The 19,087-nt window shown below is 34.8% G+C and overlaps 1 protein-coding gene across 1 annotated transcript in view; it reads right to left on the bottom strand.

The window, feature by feature from the left end:
• LOC149800603 (snRNA-activating protein complex subunit 3-like) overlaps positions 1–16,518 on the bottom strand; it is a 54,779-nt gene extending 38,261 nt beyond the window's left edge. Inside the window, exons 1-2 of the mRNA XM_089954593.1 lie at positions 16,325–16,518; positions 4,480–4,569 (exon numbers count right to left, since the gene is read on the bottom strand). Of these exons, the coding sequence (XP_089810719.1) occupies positions 4,480–4,569; positions 16,325–16,512 (278 nt within the window). The 5' untranslated portion in view covers positions 16,513–16,518. The remainder of the gene's footprint in view (positions 1–4,479; positions 4,570–16,324) is intronic.
• Between the last annotated feature and the right edge of the window lie 2,569 nt (positions 16,519–19,087).

Raw genomic sequence — 19,087 nt, forward strand, 5'->3', positions numbered from 1 at the left:
TCTAGCTTTTTATAATACCACCCACTTTAGTGTATCATACATGACCTTGACACTACAGAACTTGGCAGTAGGCTACTACCTCCTGCCACATAAACTTGACACCAGGGGTTAATGTGTTAATAAAAGTATTACTCATTTAGCATTGTCACTATATGACAGCAGACAAGGTGATAAGCTTAATATTGGCATTTAAAGAAACTGTATAAGGACGATAGACAACTAACACATGGAATTTAAATACAGCCAGCATTGGAGTTAAACAGCTGCATTAACTACCAACACTACATAAGCCCCACATCTCAGGCTTCACAAAATGTAATTGAAAGCAGCATGAAACAATTAGCTTTAAAATTTACTGATATTACAATTCTACTAAAGCTACAATAATAAATCAATTTAACTGAGAAAAAAAAACAAGAGGTCCAAGTGGACCTGATACTGCTCACCTGAATGATATCTGCCTAACAACCTAGTGCAAAAGCAGCTGACCAAGAAATCTGTAAAAATTCCTTACAATGCATACTGGAACTGTTTAAAGCTTTCTGTTGTTTTTTTTTGGCGGGGGTCTCTACATCCATATCTCATTGCACGTAAGTATTATTTGCTTAATGCTGAAAAACCTTGTGACAGGATGCCCTTTTGTCAAAGCTGGTCATATTCAGCTGAGAAACATTTTCCTGTAGTAAGTAAATAAATGTTGTCATATCTGATGGCAAATTGGCATCACTGGCATTAATTTGTCATGCCTTCCAGAGAAGATTCATCCTGTCAAATTTGGTAAAACTGTGTTAAGCAGTTTTTGAAAATTGCTCAAAGGTTTTTCTGTTTTTAGTAATTGCAGTTATATCTGATGGTGAATAGTCAGATATGAAGCCCTTAATGTCAAAGTGGTTTCTGTCAAATTTGATCAAATTCTGAAAGACCAGTTTTTAGAAGTCATTTAAAGTCCTTTTTTTATTCATTTCCAGTAACTTTATGCTCGAGTTCTTCCAGTCAAATTTGGTCAGCAAGATTTTCAAAGTTATGCTAGCCATATTTATGACCTTCATGTCAGCGTGCTTTCATGCAAAGGACAGGGCTCAATAAGGGCCAATTTTGGCTCCCAATTAGCGATAAATTAAAGCATACAGCTTGTCAGTCCCTTGAGCATGTTGAGATAGCACCAAGGCTTGAATACTAGTACTCCTGTTATATAATAAGCAGTTTAACTACACTAGTACTCCAGTTGTATAATATGCAGTTAAATTACACTGAACTCCAATTGTATCATGACACACATATGTATGACTGTCCTTTTGTAGCCTATCTTTAGTACCTTGCCAAATTTCAGATGCTGCATTTTGAATGTCTTATACATTTTTTTATTTTATTTTTCAACTTAATTTCTACACATGTTGCATATGTACATGTGCAAGTTTGTACATGTGTAGCATATGTACATGTGCAAGTTTGTACATGTCTTGCATACGTACATGTGCAAGTGTGTACATGTGCAAACTGAAAGCATGTCAGTACCAGGCAACACTGTCAACCATAGTTTAAAATTAAACTATAACCAGCTTCAAATCTAATATAAATTATATTTATCCCGAAGTAAGCTTCTTCTTTAAAAAAGGAAGTCCTGATGTTCAACAGCTTGGTTTATATCTGAATATTTGCTGATTTCCTTCTTTCATAATTTAACTGCATATTATACAAATGGAATACTAATGTAATATAACTGCATATGATACAACTAAAGTGCTAGTGTAATTTAACTGCATATGATACAACTGGAGTACTAGTGTAATTTAACTGCATATTATACTAATTTAACTGCATATTATACAACTGGAGTCCTGATGTAATTTAACTGCATATTATACAACTGGAGTCCTGATGTAATTTAACTTCATATTATACAACTGGAGTCCTAGTGTAATTTAGCTGCATATTATACAACTGGAGTACTAGTGTAATTTAACTGCATATTATACAACTGGAGTACCAGTGTAATTTAGCTGCATATTATACAACTGGAGTACCAGTGTAATTTAACTGCATATTATACAACTGGAGTACCAGTGTAATTTAACTGCATATTATACAACTGGAGTACCAGTGTAATTTAGCTGCATATTATACAACTGGAGTACCAGTGTAATTTAGCTGCATATTATACAACTGGAGTACCAGTGTAATTTAGCTGCATATTATACAACTGGAGTACCAGTGTAATTTAACTGCATATTATACAACTGGAGTACCAGTGTAATTTAACTGCATATTATACAAATGGAATACTAATGTAATATAACTGCATATGATACAACTAAAGTGCTAGTGTAATTTAACTGCATATGATACAACTGGAGTACCAGTGTAATTTAACTGCATATTATACTAATTTAACTGCATATTATACAACTGGAGTCCTGATGTAATTTAACTTCATATTATACAACTGGAGTCCTAGTAAATTTAACTGCATATTATACAACTGCAGTACCAGTGTAATTTAGCTGCATATTATACAACTGGAGTACTAGTGTAATTTAACTGCATATTATACAACTGGAGTACCAGTGTAATTTAACTGCATATTATACAACTGGAATACTAGTGAAATGACATCAATATCTGATAGTGAATCAATACCATCTGTATACATTTTGAAAGCCTTTTGTGCCAGGATGATTTCTGTCACAAAATTCTGTTCAGTGGATATAGAGAATAGGTTGTTTAAAGGCTTTTCTGTTTCTTAGTAATGAAGGCTTTATCTGGTGACATATCAGCATTTGTATATGCACTAAAGCTTTTCATGCCAGCATACTCTCTGCTAAATTGGTTGAAACTGGTCCAGTGGTTACTAAGTTATGAAGAATGCAGTGAAACTAATCTATAAACAATGAAATCAGTCTATAAAGTCTACAAGGAAACCAGTCTATAAAGTCTACAAAGAAACCAGTCTATAAATGTCATTAAAGGGAAGATAACATTTTGTCAACAGATGTTTTCTGTTCAGTTTTGAAAAATTAAGTAAACTTAATATAAGGGATGCCTAATAGCTGTCCTTTGGAAACTGAGGTCTTCTTTATCGAGGTAATGGCTAAGTTAGGTTTCTGTGTGATTTCCTCCAAATATGAGGTAAATGATCAAAAATGCATCACAGTTAAATTCCTTATCTTGCCCAAAGTTGCATCAGATGGCAATGTCTGCCACCTGCTGCATCTTAAGAAAAAACACTGCATATTTTTGTTTCATCAACTCTTTTACAACTGAACTATTTTTAAACTACAGACCCAAGTAGGTTTGATATTACTCACATAGTTGAAACCATCCTCCATGGACAGTTAGTCAACAAATCTGTGGCAATATGATGCTTTGTAATAGTTAATGGTTTATTGGATATTTTTTTATGATTGTAGCCATAGTGGACTGCAGATCTACATCATTTGTGCAAACCAGAAAGATCTTAAGCCAAGATACTATATTTAATTTTCAAAATTTCTGCAGACTGGTTTGAAAATTTAATGGTTTGTCTGTATTTAACCAATCTGCATCATGTGTACAAATCAAAAAGGATTTCATGCCCTTATTCTTTCCATCTGGTCAAATTCTGTTAAGCAGTTTTTGTAAAAGACGTCATTTTAAGTACTGTTTTAAGTAGATTTATTTTGTAGTGTGCTCAAATTTTATGGTAAAGTGGCATCATGTGTACAAACTTGAAAAGTCTTCATGTCAGGAACCATTCTGTCAAAGTATCAACTTTGGTCAAATTGTTTTGACACTGCCTGAGAAGAATTTGTTAAAATGTTCCTTTGATAATTTTTAGTAACAGCAGCCATATTTGATGGCAGATCTGCATCAGTTGTATAAAACAAAAAGGTATTTACCACCACATGCTTTCACCTAAATATAGTCAAATTCTAGTAAATGGTTTGTGAAAAGAAATAATTCCAATGTTTTTCAGTCAAATTCTGTTCAGTAACCTTTGAGATGAAGCCATTAAAAGGTTTTTCTACCTTCAGTAGCAGCCGATATATTTGACTGCATCATTTGTTCAGGTTTAAATGTTTTTCATGCAAGATGCTTTTTTCAAATTACGCTGAGCAGTTTTTAAGAAGTTGTTAGGTTTTTTTTCTTCTTCTTGGTAACAGTGGATCAGCATCAGTTTTGTAGAAATTTTAAAGGCCTTCACACTAAAGTTCACACTTTTTAAAGGCCTTCACACTAAAGTTTACATTTTTTAAAGTCCTTCACACTAAAGTTCACACTTTTTAAAGGCCTTCACACTTCAGTTCACACTTTTTAAAGGCCTTCACACTAAAGTTCACACTTTCACTTCAGTTTGGTTGAAATCAGTGCAAAGGTTTTTGTGAAGAAGTTGAAAATATAAAGTTTTGACAGGTGACAGATGATACATGACCATGCCATAAACTCACCTGGTCTTATTGAAAGGTAAACTAAAAATAACACAGATTAATGTCTCTGACTCACCTGACACACATTAAGTTCAAATCTTCAGGTATTTCTTCTAAAATCTTCCATCTGTCAATTGGCTCTTGTGTACTCTTGAGGTGATCCAGACTGCAGAGGGAAATGTGATCTATGAACATTTTTCATGCTAGATATTATGTCTACATAACTAATCAAGGTTGTTCTCAAATAATACTCAAGACATTAGGATGGGGAGAAGGGCCTGGACGTAATAAGATGCCACGGGTGGGGTTTATCCTTTACAAAGTCAAAGTGCTCATGAACTAAGTAAAAACAATGAAGGACGTAATTTACACAGGATAAAAACTTTGAAAACAGCACAAAGCGAGAGATACTGAAAGAATGGGATGGTATGATCGACATATTTCTATTACCAATCCTGTAATGGAAAATTTTAAAATAAAAACTTTGTAACTCTTGACATGAACATTATGTGTGTTTACATACATACACAGGAAATCACTACGTCTTTCTAACTAGCAGTTTTATTAATATTTTGATACCACGATTAAATCCTCCATTCTGTTTATATCTGCATTTGTACCTTTGAGTACAACATCTATTGATGTCCATCTGATATTTTGTCCATACTGTGCACAAGTATTAAATTGGTTGTAATATTATATCCATCCAAAAAGAATAAGTTGAATTATACAGTAGTATTGGCCAAGGTGACAGACCAGGCAGCTGTAATACACAGCAGAAATGGCCAAGGTGACAGACTAAGCAACTGTATTAGACAGTAACAAAAGTTGAAACAAGAAGTCAAAGTGGGCATGATATAGCTCATCCTGCATACATTAGTCTATGATGAAAATGTATTAATAAGGCTAGTGCCTTGGGTTGAAAGACACCCATTTAAAGATAATTCCCAGACACTTGGTAGAAACTGGTGGTATCTGACTTATTGTTTCACTATGTTTTAATTTGACAACTTTAGCAAGACTACATGGTGCATTGGCATCTTTGCAATGAGTGTTCACACCAGGACACAGACTATCATATTAGGTCTGATACGGTAAGGCAATTTGGATAAGAAAGTTGTTCTATGATAGGTTCTCTTTAATATTAGTAACAATGGCCATAACTGAAGGGAGATAAGTTCCATCTTCATGTTCTCCATTCTTTCTCTTTGAAGCCACACAAGTGTCAAGGTTGTCAACCTGGATACAATGTTGAAAAAGCACGTCTTAAAAGACATTAATACCAAGTTCATGCAAGAGGAATTGCAAGTCATTCTCATAGATTCAGAATAATGCCAGGGTTCATTTCAGGCAACTCTGTTGTCCAATTGTGTAGTGCCTTTATAACTAGTGTTGCCATCTGGAAATATCCACTGTTTGCTGTCAAGTGGGGACAAACTTAGTTCAGTGCAATGATACTGAAGTTTCAGTGCCTGGATCAGACTTGCTGAGCATGCAAATTCACATCATTGCTGCAGACATTCCATATACATATTGTGTCAAAGAGCTTTTTGCATAATCACATGTGGAAAAGTTTTTGCCTCAATGTTTTGAAGCCACCAACCACAACGGAGTACATTTTGTGGTGTAGTCCCAATAAATTTACCTGAGCATTCACCGTTGAACTTATCAATAACCCTTTAATGTTCATCATTAAACAATGGATGATGTTTCCTATACTCACCAGTGTCAAATTCATATACCATGTCTCACCCATGTCCACATGTATGTCATCAGACTGTGACATGCATCAACATTGAATCTGCATCTGTGCATTGCATCTTAATGTCGACACCATAATGAGGTTTGATTTCATAATAAAACCTGAACAGCATTTTAGATAAGTCCAACACAAACATGCCAACATAAATAGGTTTTTTCAGCTTCAGTTTCAATTCTTTTTACTGTTTACAGCAATGAGCCCACATTAGAAGATCTGTGACTAAAATGCAGGGTCAGCAATAAGTAGGGGTTAAACAATACACCTGTGCTGCATATCAATACAATTCACAATACACAGCCTGTGATAAGATACATATCAATACGCATATGAACTTGAGAGTCTTTCCATCTTAGGAAGGTAGGTGGTGCCCCTTTATATATGTTGACATACTGGTTGTATTTCCAGTATGCAGATTATAGATAGAGATATAGTTATCATATATTTATACGCAAATGTCATAAATGACAAGAACACAATTTTTTTTTACAATTTAAAGAGGGATGCTGCCAGGATTTTATCTTGAGGGGGACATCACCCTTTGTCACTGAAAGAAGGGGACATAGGAAATAATGAGGAAGATGAGGAGGAGGAAACAGTCATAGTTCAGTATTTATCTAACTTTTCAATAACAGTCTCTCTTTCTTCCTGCTCCAATTTTTAGAGCTCTACTGAAATTAAAATCTTGAAAAGATGTCACCTCTAGTTGTATAAGTATTAATCTGTTAATTACTTCTGAGCATATTCAGTTCTTTATCTGTGTATGAATATTTTTCTTTGCTTCCTTTTGATGTGCATATGCATAGCTAGTTTTGTCAGCTTGAAGATGTTGGGGAACTGATCTTTGTGGCTGTTATTTACAACTTTCCAGAGCTTTTAGATACTATCTTTTGGATACATCTGCTCCAAAATAGGATTTAATACTAACATAAACTTACTTTCTTGAATCAGTGGTTTACTGAGTGCCATGAAAGATTTCTTAGTCCACCATTGCCATAGTCTGCTTGTGCAGACAAAGGTATTCAAATAAATATCTTAACTTCTTAATTTCACCTTTTTTTAAATCTTAACCCTGATATGGATATATGGTTTTGTAGCACATGATCCATATGGCTAAACTGATTGATAAAAAAATGAAATCTGCACTCTCCTTTTAAATTGTCTGTATTTTAAATATGTTCAGCCCTTTCTAAATTTAATTTCAAAATACTGCTGAGAGTAAGATTGACTGTCATGCTGTCTATTTTTGTCTATTGAACAGTACAGATCACTTGTATTTAACACTATTTTTGGGCTCAGAATCACTCACTGGTATCTCCTTAACAATTTCCCAGCTCCAAGAATCATTATATACTTCATACCTTTAAAAATTGTTGGCATAGCACTATCACCAGCCAGTATTTGGCGAACAAAAACATAATGAACCACGCCAGGAATTAGACATTTTGGGTTTACTAGGTAGCCCATATTTTAAACACACATTTGTAAAACATCTTTCATGGAAGGCTCAAACTACGCCATAATGCTTAGTCCAGGGCACAATGTGCCATCAAATTTAGTTTAACAACCAGTCATGTCATGCTTGAAGAACCCAGAAGTGTAAACAGTAGCATACCAAAAAAACAGATGTCACAACAAGAACAGTTCTCGCAACAAGAACAGTTCAATAAAAATTGTATACTTTGCAGAGCACTTTTTCATATGTGGGACTTTCAGCTAATTAGATGGAGTTCTCACGTATCACTGTTCTCCAAGTGTGCAAATTTGTACAAATTTTTCATGATTCGCGCAATTGTACACCCTGACAGCATCTTTGTTTAAGTATTACATATTACTGACTTTGTGCAAAATTTGTTGCTTTCCTAGTACTTCCTGTTTGTCACACTTGAATAGGCTACACTAATTCCTGATTGGTGGCGCTATACAGTTTCACATTTTGCATAGGTTAGGATTTTAAAGAAAAAGAATGTCCCCGGCTTTCCTCACTGGTTATACTGGCTATTTAAAAAAGACCTTGTATATCTTAGGTATAATGCAAAGAACCTTTAATTCCCTTTATTTTGGTGTATGATTGATGGATGTACTATGGGTTATAGAGTATACAGCTTGGCCTTACTTCAAATGTGCACCTTTCAAAAAAGTGCTAACTCTACTTGGTCATTTTCACTTCCTGAACTTCAGAGGTAAATTGTATAAAAAAGAGCTGATAACTTTTTTTACATTTTATATATTTGGTAATTCATTCATTGCACTTTCAGAAGCTGGTATTGTCTTGTCTGGCAAAATTCATTTTCCCTATTTTAATAGCTGCTATGTATAGTGTACTTTAGACTAATTTAGACTGATCTTTTAACACAAGGGAGCAGTCATTTTAGTTAGCAGTGTGCTTAAATCATGTAAAATTTCCAAAAGTACAATATCCAAAAGAAATATCATCCACATTACATTAATGTAGCATAGAGGTATGCAAACATTCTCTCCTCTGTGCATCTTTTAAATAGGAACTACTTCACCTTACATATGTCACTCTCTCAAAAGTACATATTATCTGGTGAGCGCCACCATAAAGAAGATATAGGTATTATTTTTGTATGATTTAATTATGTTTATATGGCTGAAACATTTAAGTCGCAAGCATCAAAACAATCCTTTTGAATAATTCTCCTGCCTTTTCCCCTACAGAACAGTATTTATGAGTGTCAGAGTCTGTAACAAGTCCAGCCTCCCCCCCCCATGATAAAAGTGAGCTATTTTAAGAATGCACATTACATTTTGTAAACATAGCAACCAATGTTATGCTGAATGACAGGAACATGAAACTAGCCAGAATTATTTCTGAGATATCAACAATGAATTTTACAATTAGAAAAGGGAGGTAACTGATCAGGTTCATAAAGGTCAAAGGTCAAAGTGTAAAATATTTGCCTATTGTTTAATATGGAAGAAGTGAATTCACTTTCTCTTCATTTATTTTTTTATTTCATTGCAAATAAATGAAAAGAAACATTTTCACCATATATTTCTGTCACTTATTGCAACAGTTTTAAATTTAAGTTGACTCTATTCCTATATTCTAAGACTTCTAATTTCCCCATAATTAAGGTCACTACTCACACAAACATACCTCATGGCAAATTATGTAAGCAAGAGAAAAATGATCATAATTAGCTTATTTTCATGCTTAACATCAATATGAATGTGCCATTTTATTCAGAACATCATACATAATTATATGAAAATAAAAAAAAATAATTGCAAACATTTTTATATTTTCTTTAAGGTGGCGCTATACAGTTTCGCATTTTGCATAGGGTTAGGATTTTAAAGAAAAAGAATGTCCCTGGCTTTCCTCACTGGTTATACTGGCTATTTAAAAAAGACCTTGTATATCTTAGGTATAATGCAAAGAACCTTTAATTCCCTTTATTTTGGTGTATGATTGATGGGTGTACTATGGGTTATAGAGTATACAGCTTGGCCTTACTTCAAATGTGCACCTTTCAAAAAAGTACTAGCTCTACTTGGTCATTTTCACTTCCTGAACTTCAGAGGTAAATTGTATAAAAAAGAGCTGATAACTTTTTTTACATTTTACATATTTGGTAATTCATTCATTGCACTTTCAGAAGCTGGTATTGTCTTGTCTGGCAAAATTCATTTTCCCTATTTTAATAGCTGCTATGTATAGTGTACTTTAGACTAATTCAGACTGATTTTTTAACACAAGGGAGCAGTCATTTTAGTTAGCAGTGTGCTTAAATCATGTAAAATTTCCAAACAATATCCAAAAGAAATATCATCCACATTACATTAATGTAGCATAGAGGTATGCAAACATTCTCTCCTCTGTGCATCTTTTAAATAGGAACTACTTCACCTTACATACGTCACTCTCTCAAAAGTACATATTATCTGGTGAGTGCCACCATTGGTAGTTATTAATTAACCTGGACCGGAACAAGCAATAACCACCAATGAGATTTCAATGTAACCTATTTCACCATGTGACACACTGTAGCGTAGCTTACAAATCGACATAAATCAATATAAGCAGATAAGATGAAATTCAATGTGGAAACTTCGCGTAAAAGTGGTTAATAAATTATGAATAAAGTCCTCATTATACACGTGGAACACGTTTAGATTGTATCCTATATGCTGAACATGCTGCTGGGTTAAGAAAATTAGCATGGAATGGTGGGGGGGGAGGGTCAGATTACGAAACATGACCAAGTTATTTTGCAGACGACGAGCGACTATTCACAATGGTCTTTTCTATTTTTAGTAATAAAAATGAGTGCCTAGGACTGCAGATGAAATCTATATTTAAAGAATAGCAAGACAAACTGATAATAATTATCCATGGCTGTTCAAGGCTAAAATAACTTACGGTAAGTAAGTATTGTTTGATATTGATTCTTCATCTCTTGCATTGATATCATTACAGCAAAAGTATTGATGCATCGATATATCGACGAATCGTTTCACCCCTAGCAATAAGCCTTCAAAACTTGTTTGATAATTCAATGACAGTGTATCCCCCAGGGGTGTAAAATTGAGGGTACAAAAAAACCCTTGGTGTCAGAACTGGGGGTCAAATAAAAAATATGGGGGTCAAAAATGTACTGACAAATTTTTTTATGACTTGTACTTTTTCAGCCTGAAATAGAATATTGCAACTTGCACAACATACTCTCTCTCTCTCTCTCTAAACATACAAATAAACCAACATGCACAATTAACAAACAAATGCATTGTCCATTCAAAGAATAATTTTGTTAGTTCATTTTTGTTTTAAAGTCGTACTTTTAAGTCTCCTTATAATCATTATGAAGCAATATTATAGCCCAACACAGTACATACAAGCCAATACAAAAAACCAAATAAATCTTTTAAACAAAATGGCAGTCAAATTACTGCCTTTCATAAAATGTGTACTATCATCGGTTTCATTGTACTTCATCCTAGAACATATTTATCCAAATATCAAGGAGGATAATGATTCATCTTCTTTCTAATAAGTTAAACTTGAACTTTAAGATCTATCTTTTATTACAGCAAAGTTAAAAACCAACAAAATCTGCAATGACCCGCTGACTTTGTAATCCAAATAACGCATTTGTCTATGCAAGTTTACTGATTTCTTTGTTGTGAAAGAATGTCTTGGGTTATAATGTGTTCTCCAGAAATCTTGTGGTGAACGAGGGCAGATTTGTTAAAATTCTAAAACCCTGTCATGAAAGAATTATTCACTTTTACAGTCTTCGCAATCACGTGATCATAAGTCACACCGGTAATCCTAATGTACGAATACCGTATTCCAGTCAAGGGTATTATTTTCTCCATTTTTTATTAAAGTTAGATCCACAGTTACTCTTTTGTGTTCTGCTTCTTTCACTTTCTTCACTAATGATTTTTAGTGCACGTCATTTTAATCTGGAGATCACTTTCTAGTGCAACAAGCATTGAGATTAAACATCTAGATGACAGCTTGCTGAGTTCGATGGAAATCGCGTGAGAGGTCACGAGATTAGGGGAAGCTACTCCGTCATAATATTGCCTATGCTAGTCTGGTTCACTGTTTTGAATGTTCCCTGCGTTGCACTCTGCTATACGAATAGAGGAGCGCAAGGCAAGGAACAAACAAATCGGGGGAACCAGTCAATGCCTATGCTCGAAGTATATACGATGCCATCCCTTGTCCAATGCATTGAGTATTAAATAAATCCTGATCACATTATGAAAATCCTTTGCTTCAAAAAAACGCACGGAAACAAAATTTCTGCATCAATTTTCTCCAGCGTGCGTCCCTGACGCACAAATGTGCATAAAGGGAAACACTGTAATTCAATGTCTACTTGGATCCATTTTCAAGGATTCTCCATAGTCTTGCTAAACAAAGCAATGCTCATAAGTCTGAATAAGTCCTTTCCAAACTTGTTGTTTGCTGCAGTACACAGTTATAATTCATCTGATTGTTATACGAGGCTATTTTTGCATTCAGGCAAAACTGTAATACTCTATGAATATTGCATATACTCATGCCAAGCTGCAGATACAGCTTGAGATTTCATATGTGAACTAGACAGTTGAGCTTGCAATGCAGGTTTGGTACTAGCTTAGTATACTCTGTGTACTTGTGGCTAGTATCATTTATAATCCTGCAACAATACAGGGGCATCCAATCTTGCGGTACAGACAGCATTTCAAGTGATAACTGAAAATCAGTATGAGTTTTACTCTGGGTCAACTTCATAAAAGTACCCAACATATCTGTAACTGTCATACCATTAAATGTCAACAACTGTGGGATTGATCCACTGACACTTGCCAATAGGCATGGGCTGCATCACTGTCGTACCATTAAATGTCAACACCTGTGGGATTGATCCACTGACACCTGCCAATAGGCATGGGCTGCATCATTGCCCATACATAAAAGTTGTTTGTGTAAAGATAACTTTTGATGGGTGCAGTATCATATCCACCCACATCTGGATTGTTAGCAAACATCAGTAGCTTCTTATCAAAATTCCACAGCTAATTCCTCTTTCAACAAACAGCTGCAGATCAATGTCAGAGAGTAATTCAAGCTCAACCATTGTTTTATACAATAATGCAACATAAATCATTTCTGGTGATAAAAAGTATTTCACATGATTAACATGCATGACTGCATCATAAACATATCAAGAACATTGGCAAGCAGAAGCACATGTTCTTAAATGCAGATCATGATAAACACCCATATTGCATCTGAATATGGACTTTGCGTGTTCACAGTCATGGCAGAAATACCATCATGAAACAACCACAAGGAGAATGCCTCAATCAGTGGTAACTGAGTTTCAGTAAACTTTTCTCCATCTACTCATTTACTCATATGGGTATATTCCTTTAGTTATCATCTTGTCAGCAGTAGCAATACCAGATTAACTGGTGATTGTAAAATGATTGTTTCCATTCACTGCAAGGTTGCTCACTAATTTGTCCAGGCTTGAATTTAGAAACTGAAGAGTCAATGAACTGTATCCTAAATAAAATTTAGGGGGATTACAATTAGTGGCACCTTTGATGCTGCAGTGACTACTTGCATAATCAGGTGACACTATCCTCATGCATACTGTGAAGCACCACTGGGACTTTTGTTTTACCTGGGTAAATTTCCAACTGTAGATTTGCATGTGATGTGTGCTGTTCCTCTATACATGCCAGTAGTGTGATAGTGATCATGTACTTTGGTATCGATGCAGCTAAACGTTCCATCACAGATCCAACAATATGCAGTCGTGAAAAGACTGCAGGTGTCATTGTTAGTCATAATCATGTCGATGGGGATGGAGAGCTGCTGCTGAATCCATTTCAATGTAACTTCAAGCGATTTAAGAACATCTACCTTGTTTGGGGAGATTGCATCGCAACATTGTTGGCTTTGTTTCTCCAATGCATCAAACTGCAGTGTAACAAATCCTGCATTGGAATTGTTTTAAAAAATTGCATTCATTTGTAAAAACCTCAGGAGGATGCACTAAAATGTACTTGAAGTCTGCGTAGATATGGCAATTGATGGATTCCACCAAAGTAAATGTTACACTCATCATGTAGCTGATGGATACTTCATCTGCATGGAAATCTCCTACTTTTATACTTACTATGCTGGTATACTATTCATGAGAAATTTTTTACCCACAAATAATGGTACAGCAACTTTAGTCAGTGGACTATTACAAATCAATATTAAACTGCCTGCATGTTTTTATCAATTGTCAAATCAGCTGCAGACTTTCATTCCAATCAAATAAACTGATTGCAATGCCAGGATTAAGTTACTCAAATGTACTAGTGTCAGTAACTTGTACAGGAAATTCTATGTTACCAAACTTAATTTCACACAAGTATTGTTTGTATTTTCTACACTCAAGCACCCCTTCAAAATATGGACTGTCATATATTTTCACATTTACCACAGTTGCCATGGAATACATGCTGATGTCTTAATGTAACTATTCCCATGGAATGATTGCTATGGGAAAAATATGCAGCTCAACTTCCAAGCATTTGTCATGAGTCTATCCTGATCCTATCTTGGCATCTTTTCCCAGCATCTTGAGAATCTTTTTAAATCATTTGTCTGTTTTTCATCATTGTTGGATTCCATTGTCTTTGCAGTTCAGTATCATCAGCAGATCACCATGAATTCACTAGCTTGCAATTTTTAATTCTCATGTTTAAGCAGTTTTGTAATGTACATAAAGAACAATATCTGCTTTAACTTCAGTCATATGATCCTGGAGGCATCGTTGTAAGAATTTGCATGTCTTTACCTGGCTCATATTTCATAGGATAATCTTGTAAATGGTGTAATTGTGTGCTGACAGTTTGCTATTTTATAACAAAGCTCAAGACTTATTCCTATAGTACTCAATGTTATAATCTTTATTTTAGCAGAATAAACATGGTCATGAAGATATGTGTCAAGTGTAGATACATTTCCACTTCCACCAATAACACACTTTTCCACTTTGCTATTCATTTTAAGTCATCAATATACACTTAGTATGTTTTAAATCTAACTTTAAGTCTACTTCAAGTGATTTTCATGCATATTTTCTCATAAAGTTTAACTATTTGTTGCATTGTATACATCTGCGGTATTCTCTGCATCTTCGGCTGTTTTCAACAATGTATGTTAGCTGCCTTCTGATTGGTCGCTTGACATGATTATTTGGCAGTGACTGGCTCTTGGGCAGCTCTAACCTCTCCACCTCTGTAAAATATGGTGAACTTCACTCATCATATTGCAGTGTAGTTCCAAGTAGCTATCAATGATAATATCAATATTAAACTTTACATGGTCTTGTTTCATGTTCTACTTATGTTAAATACTACCATATGTAGCATTGCATTGGGAGGTCATATATTCCTAATCAGTCTGTCAACTAAATACATATTTTCAGCTCTAACCTCTCCACCTCTGTAAAGTTTGGTGAACTTGACTCATCATATTGCAGTGTAGGTCCAAGTAGCTATCAATGATAAACATCACATGGTCCTTCCAAGATCTGTTTCATGTTCTACTTATGTTAAATATCAATGTCTTTAATGTTAATGCCTGTAAGCTTCAAAAAAGAGTAGAGACATACTGTTAGAGGGTTTGTAGAATTTTCTTTCATGACAGGTTATATGGCACAGCTGAGGGGAGACACAATCAGGTCAAGGGCAAGGACATCTGAAGAGGGCTTTAACACCAAAACAAATGTACAGACCACAAATCAATAAAACAATAGTCGAGGGCAAAGAAACCTTTAACTCATAAAAATGGTAACACCAAATCAAACAAACTGGATGACAGATAAATAGTAAGACAACAACCAATATGAATGAAGTGATGAAATAAATAAATAGATAAATAAATAAATAAATAAGAAAATCTAGTCACTAATATAGTTTTTCTTCTCCAGTATATCTAGAAATAAAACACCAGCCCACCACTTCTCAGATTCATAACAAATTGAGATTCACTAAAAATCTGTAAGAAGCAAACTCCAACTGATTATCTTTCAATATCATAAACTCATTTGCCCAAAACTAATAAGAAATGTTAAACAGTTGCTGTAATTATAATGTATAAAAAATTATAGAAAATCTATTTCTGTCCAAATGTTAAAAATATAGCATGTAATAAAAAGCTTAATTATCTTTATTAGTGTACCAAATCTAGTTAATATGTGCCTAACAATAAAAAATAATATAAAATTTTTTTTGGGGTATGGTACCAGTTTTGACATGAAAATTAATAACTGCACTAGAATTATGCTGGCACTGTTTAGAAAACAAATCATAAGAAAAAATTCTGAAATTTTAAATAAAATTAATGCATTTTTGTTATAGCATTACATGTGTGCAAACTCAGCTACAGTTATCTTTTAAATGAAACAAAATCACTGGTTTATGCTAACAATCCCAGTCATAAAACTCAAACCATTTGTTTATGTTGGTGCAAAAAGGACACAACTAGTTATATAAATTTATGGACCTATTACTTTGGTGGATTTAGATAATTAATTTAAAAATTGTTTGTAACTCTTTAAGTCCAAACCCCAAGCATCCCGCGAAAACACATTCCAAACATACAGGATCCTCGAAAATATATAACACTAACCTACACACTTTGTCCAATTCCTTCACAGTTTCTTTATCCAATTCCATCAGCTCGGCGAACGTATCTATATCTGCGCTGTCTTTTGCTTCTCTTCTGCAGTCATAGTGAACACTTGCATCCCAGCTCTGCAAAAATTCACGGATGTATATTACATCCGAAACTTTTTGGTGCAAAACGCCTGCTTCCATTTTGGTGAGTACTACTATGAAACCCAATTTCTCATGGCGGATTAAAGTCGACGAACGGAACCTGAATACGGAAATATTTTTGGCTAAAAGTTCTAAAATTATATATCTTTAATCCTTCATTTTTTAAATTTATTTTCTTTTTTTTAAAAAAAATTATCAACTGTCATTCTTCATAAATTTTAATATAACGAAGATGTTTGCAGGTTTATTCGGACCATGGTTGATTAGAACCAGGCTGATTTGGACCATTTTACGAGCTGATTCGGACTATATTGCTGGCCAATTCGGACCATGTGAAATGTTAGTAAGTTTCATCTTAAATGTAAATGTGACGCTCACGTCAATTTCAAGTATCATATTTAGCAGCAGAGGGGGCGAACAGACCGACTTTGGGAGCGTCCAAAAAACGAAATAAGGCTTCTTTCGAGCTGAATATTTGCTTGAGGACTCCGGTTAATTAGAAAACTCGCGAAATTACAACAAAAAAAAAATGAACCAACTTGAGGTCATGCCCCCTCTGCTGCTATAATTAAATCATTATGTTATAATAAAATGGTATATCCGGAATCTCATACTGCAAGGATAGCTCGAGAACGATTAGAAGCAATCAAAAAGTTTCTTCCTGTTAGAGATTCATTCAGAAAAAAAAACTACAAGCGCAGCAACAATCACATGTTGAGTACGAAGAGGACACTAAAAAACTATTTAAACCCGTCACTACAGCTACTGAAAAAGCTTCAGCGGCTGTTGAAAAAACTATATGGGGAGATATTGCGGAGGAAGATGAGAAGAGGAAAAAGGGTATTTTTCCAGTATTAGAACAAACTGCAGCGCAGACTGAAAAAATAGCAACGAGAACTAAAAAAACAAAAAGGATTTTACGAGACCTTCCAACTGACATAGCTGCAGCTCAACCTCCACCTGTCGGTGAAGAAATACTTGAAAATATTGGAAAACTTCGTACTGAAGTCGCCGACGCGAGAAAAATACTTGCATCTGAACCCGAACCAGTAGAAGTAAACGCAGAATTGATTGCAAAATTTAACGAAGGGGTTGTTGAAGATATTAGAAATATTGAAAGAGAAAAACTACCCGAAGCAATATTATTTGGCATATTTAATAAATCTGGTATTTTAAAAACCCGTCATGAAAAAGTAAGTGATGATAATTTTATTAGATGGATATATCGCGTATATTACAACAAAAAACAGGCTAGAGGTCCAGAATACGAAAGTCTTAGTAGAGAAGTAAAAAGACTTTATAGAGAGAGACTGGACAACTAGAACAAGAACAACAACTCTCCCAGCAGGAACCTTCATATCAACTTCCTCCACCTCTGCAACAAATAGAACAACAACAGTCTTCTTCACCGCAGAAAGAGATTATGTTGAAATCACCTGGAGAGAAAATAAAAGAGGTGGTAAGAAAAATGAAGCAAAGAATAGAAAAAAAAAATGAAGCAAAAACCAAAGGAAGAATTGAAACAGCAGGAGGAATTACGTTCACTGGGTGAAGAAAGAGATCCTGGCGATGATCCTCCTGGCGCTGTAGGAAGTGGTTTTCTGACTGCATCAAAAGAAAATAATTTTGTTTGTCCTAATAATATCCTCAATGATGTGTCACGGTTAGAAGTTCTCATAGGGGGAAAACGTGCCGGAAATAACTCACCAGAAATAACCAATGAAGCAGCTGATATTTGTCGGCAATTATTTCAAGGTGGTATCATGGATATTGGCGTTTACCGAGAACTTATTGATGAGCTCGTTGATGATTAGTCACCGCGATTAGATAAATGGTAAATAAAATAAGATGATCGTACACAATAATCATCTCAAATCCGTATCGGTCAGAGCGGTAAACTCACGATTACCAATCTATAGAGTTATTTACGGAGATGGACTTGGTGATGTGATTCAGGGATTATTAACAAGGTTAGCTCCAAAAGCAGCGCCTATTACAAAACAATTATCGATGAAAGCTATTGATATTGTTCGTGAAAAAGCTCCTGGTGCAGTTGTCAATGTTGCTGGTAAGGTGTTCTCGGCGATCAAAGATAGATTAGCACGATTAATAAGACGAAAACGACAACCAGTAAAATTGCCAAGTACTGAAATTATGCCCGCAGATGTCAGTGAAATAATAAATCAAGCTGCAAATCAAAAGCTATCAGCGTTAGCAGATCAAGGACTCGGTGAATCGGGAAATAATATTTTAAGTTTAATATCCGGAAGTGGAACTTCCAGAGGTGGAATTTTCCGAACGCGGTAATCAACGTGTTAGACGAAAATAATTACAATAAAATGTTCAAGCGTGTATCCGACACAGCATTTGACATGGAAGCACCTGTCCTTAAAGACGAATCGGTACGTGATTATCAGTTTTATTCCTATGACGCACGAACACCAGATCAACGTGGAGGAAGAATTGAACTACAAGTTCATGACACAAGTAGATATTTTCTCCCGCTGAGGCATTTATTGAGGTAGAAGGTACAATTGTAAAAACAGATGATACTAATTACTTAAATGCAGTAAAAATTGGTTTTGTCAACAACGGGATCATGGCATTATTTGAT

The sequence above is a fragment of the Sinohyriopsis cumingii genome, chromosome 4 (assembly GCF_028554795.1).
Source record: "Sinohyriopsis cumingii isolate HCF-2022 chromosome 4, ASM2855479v2, whole genome shotgun sequence".
NCBI classification, from domain to species: Eukaryota; Metazoa; Mollusca; class Bivalvia; order Unionida; family Unionidae; genus Sinohyriopsis; species Sinohyriopsis cumingii.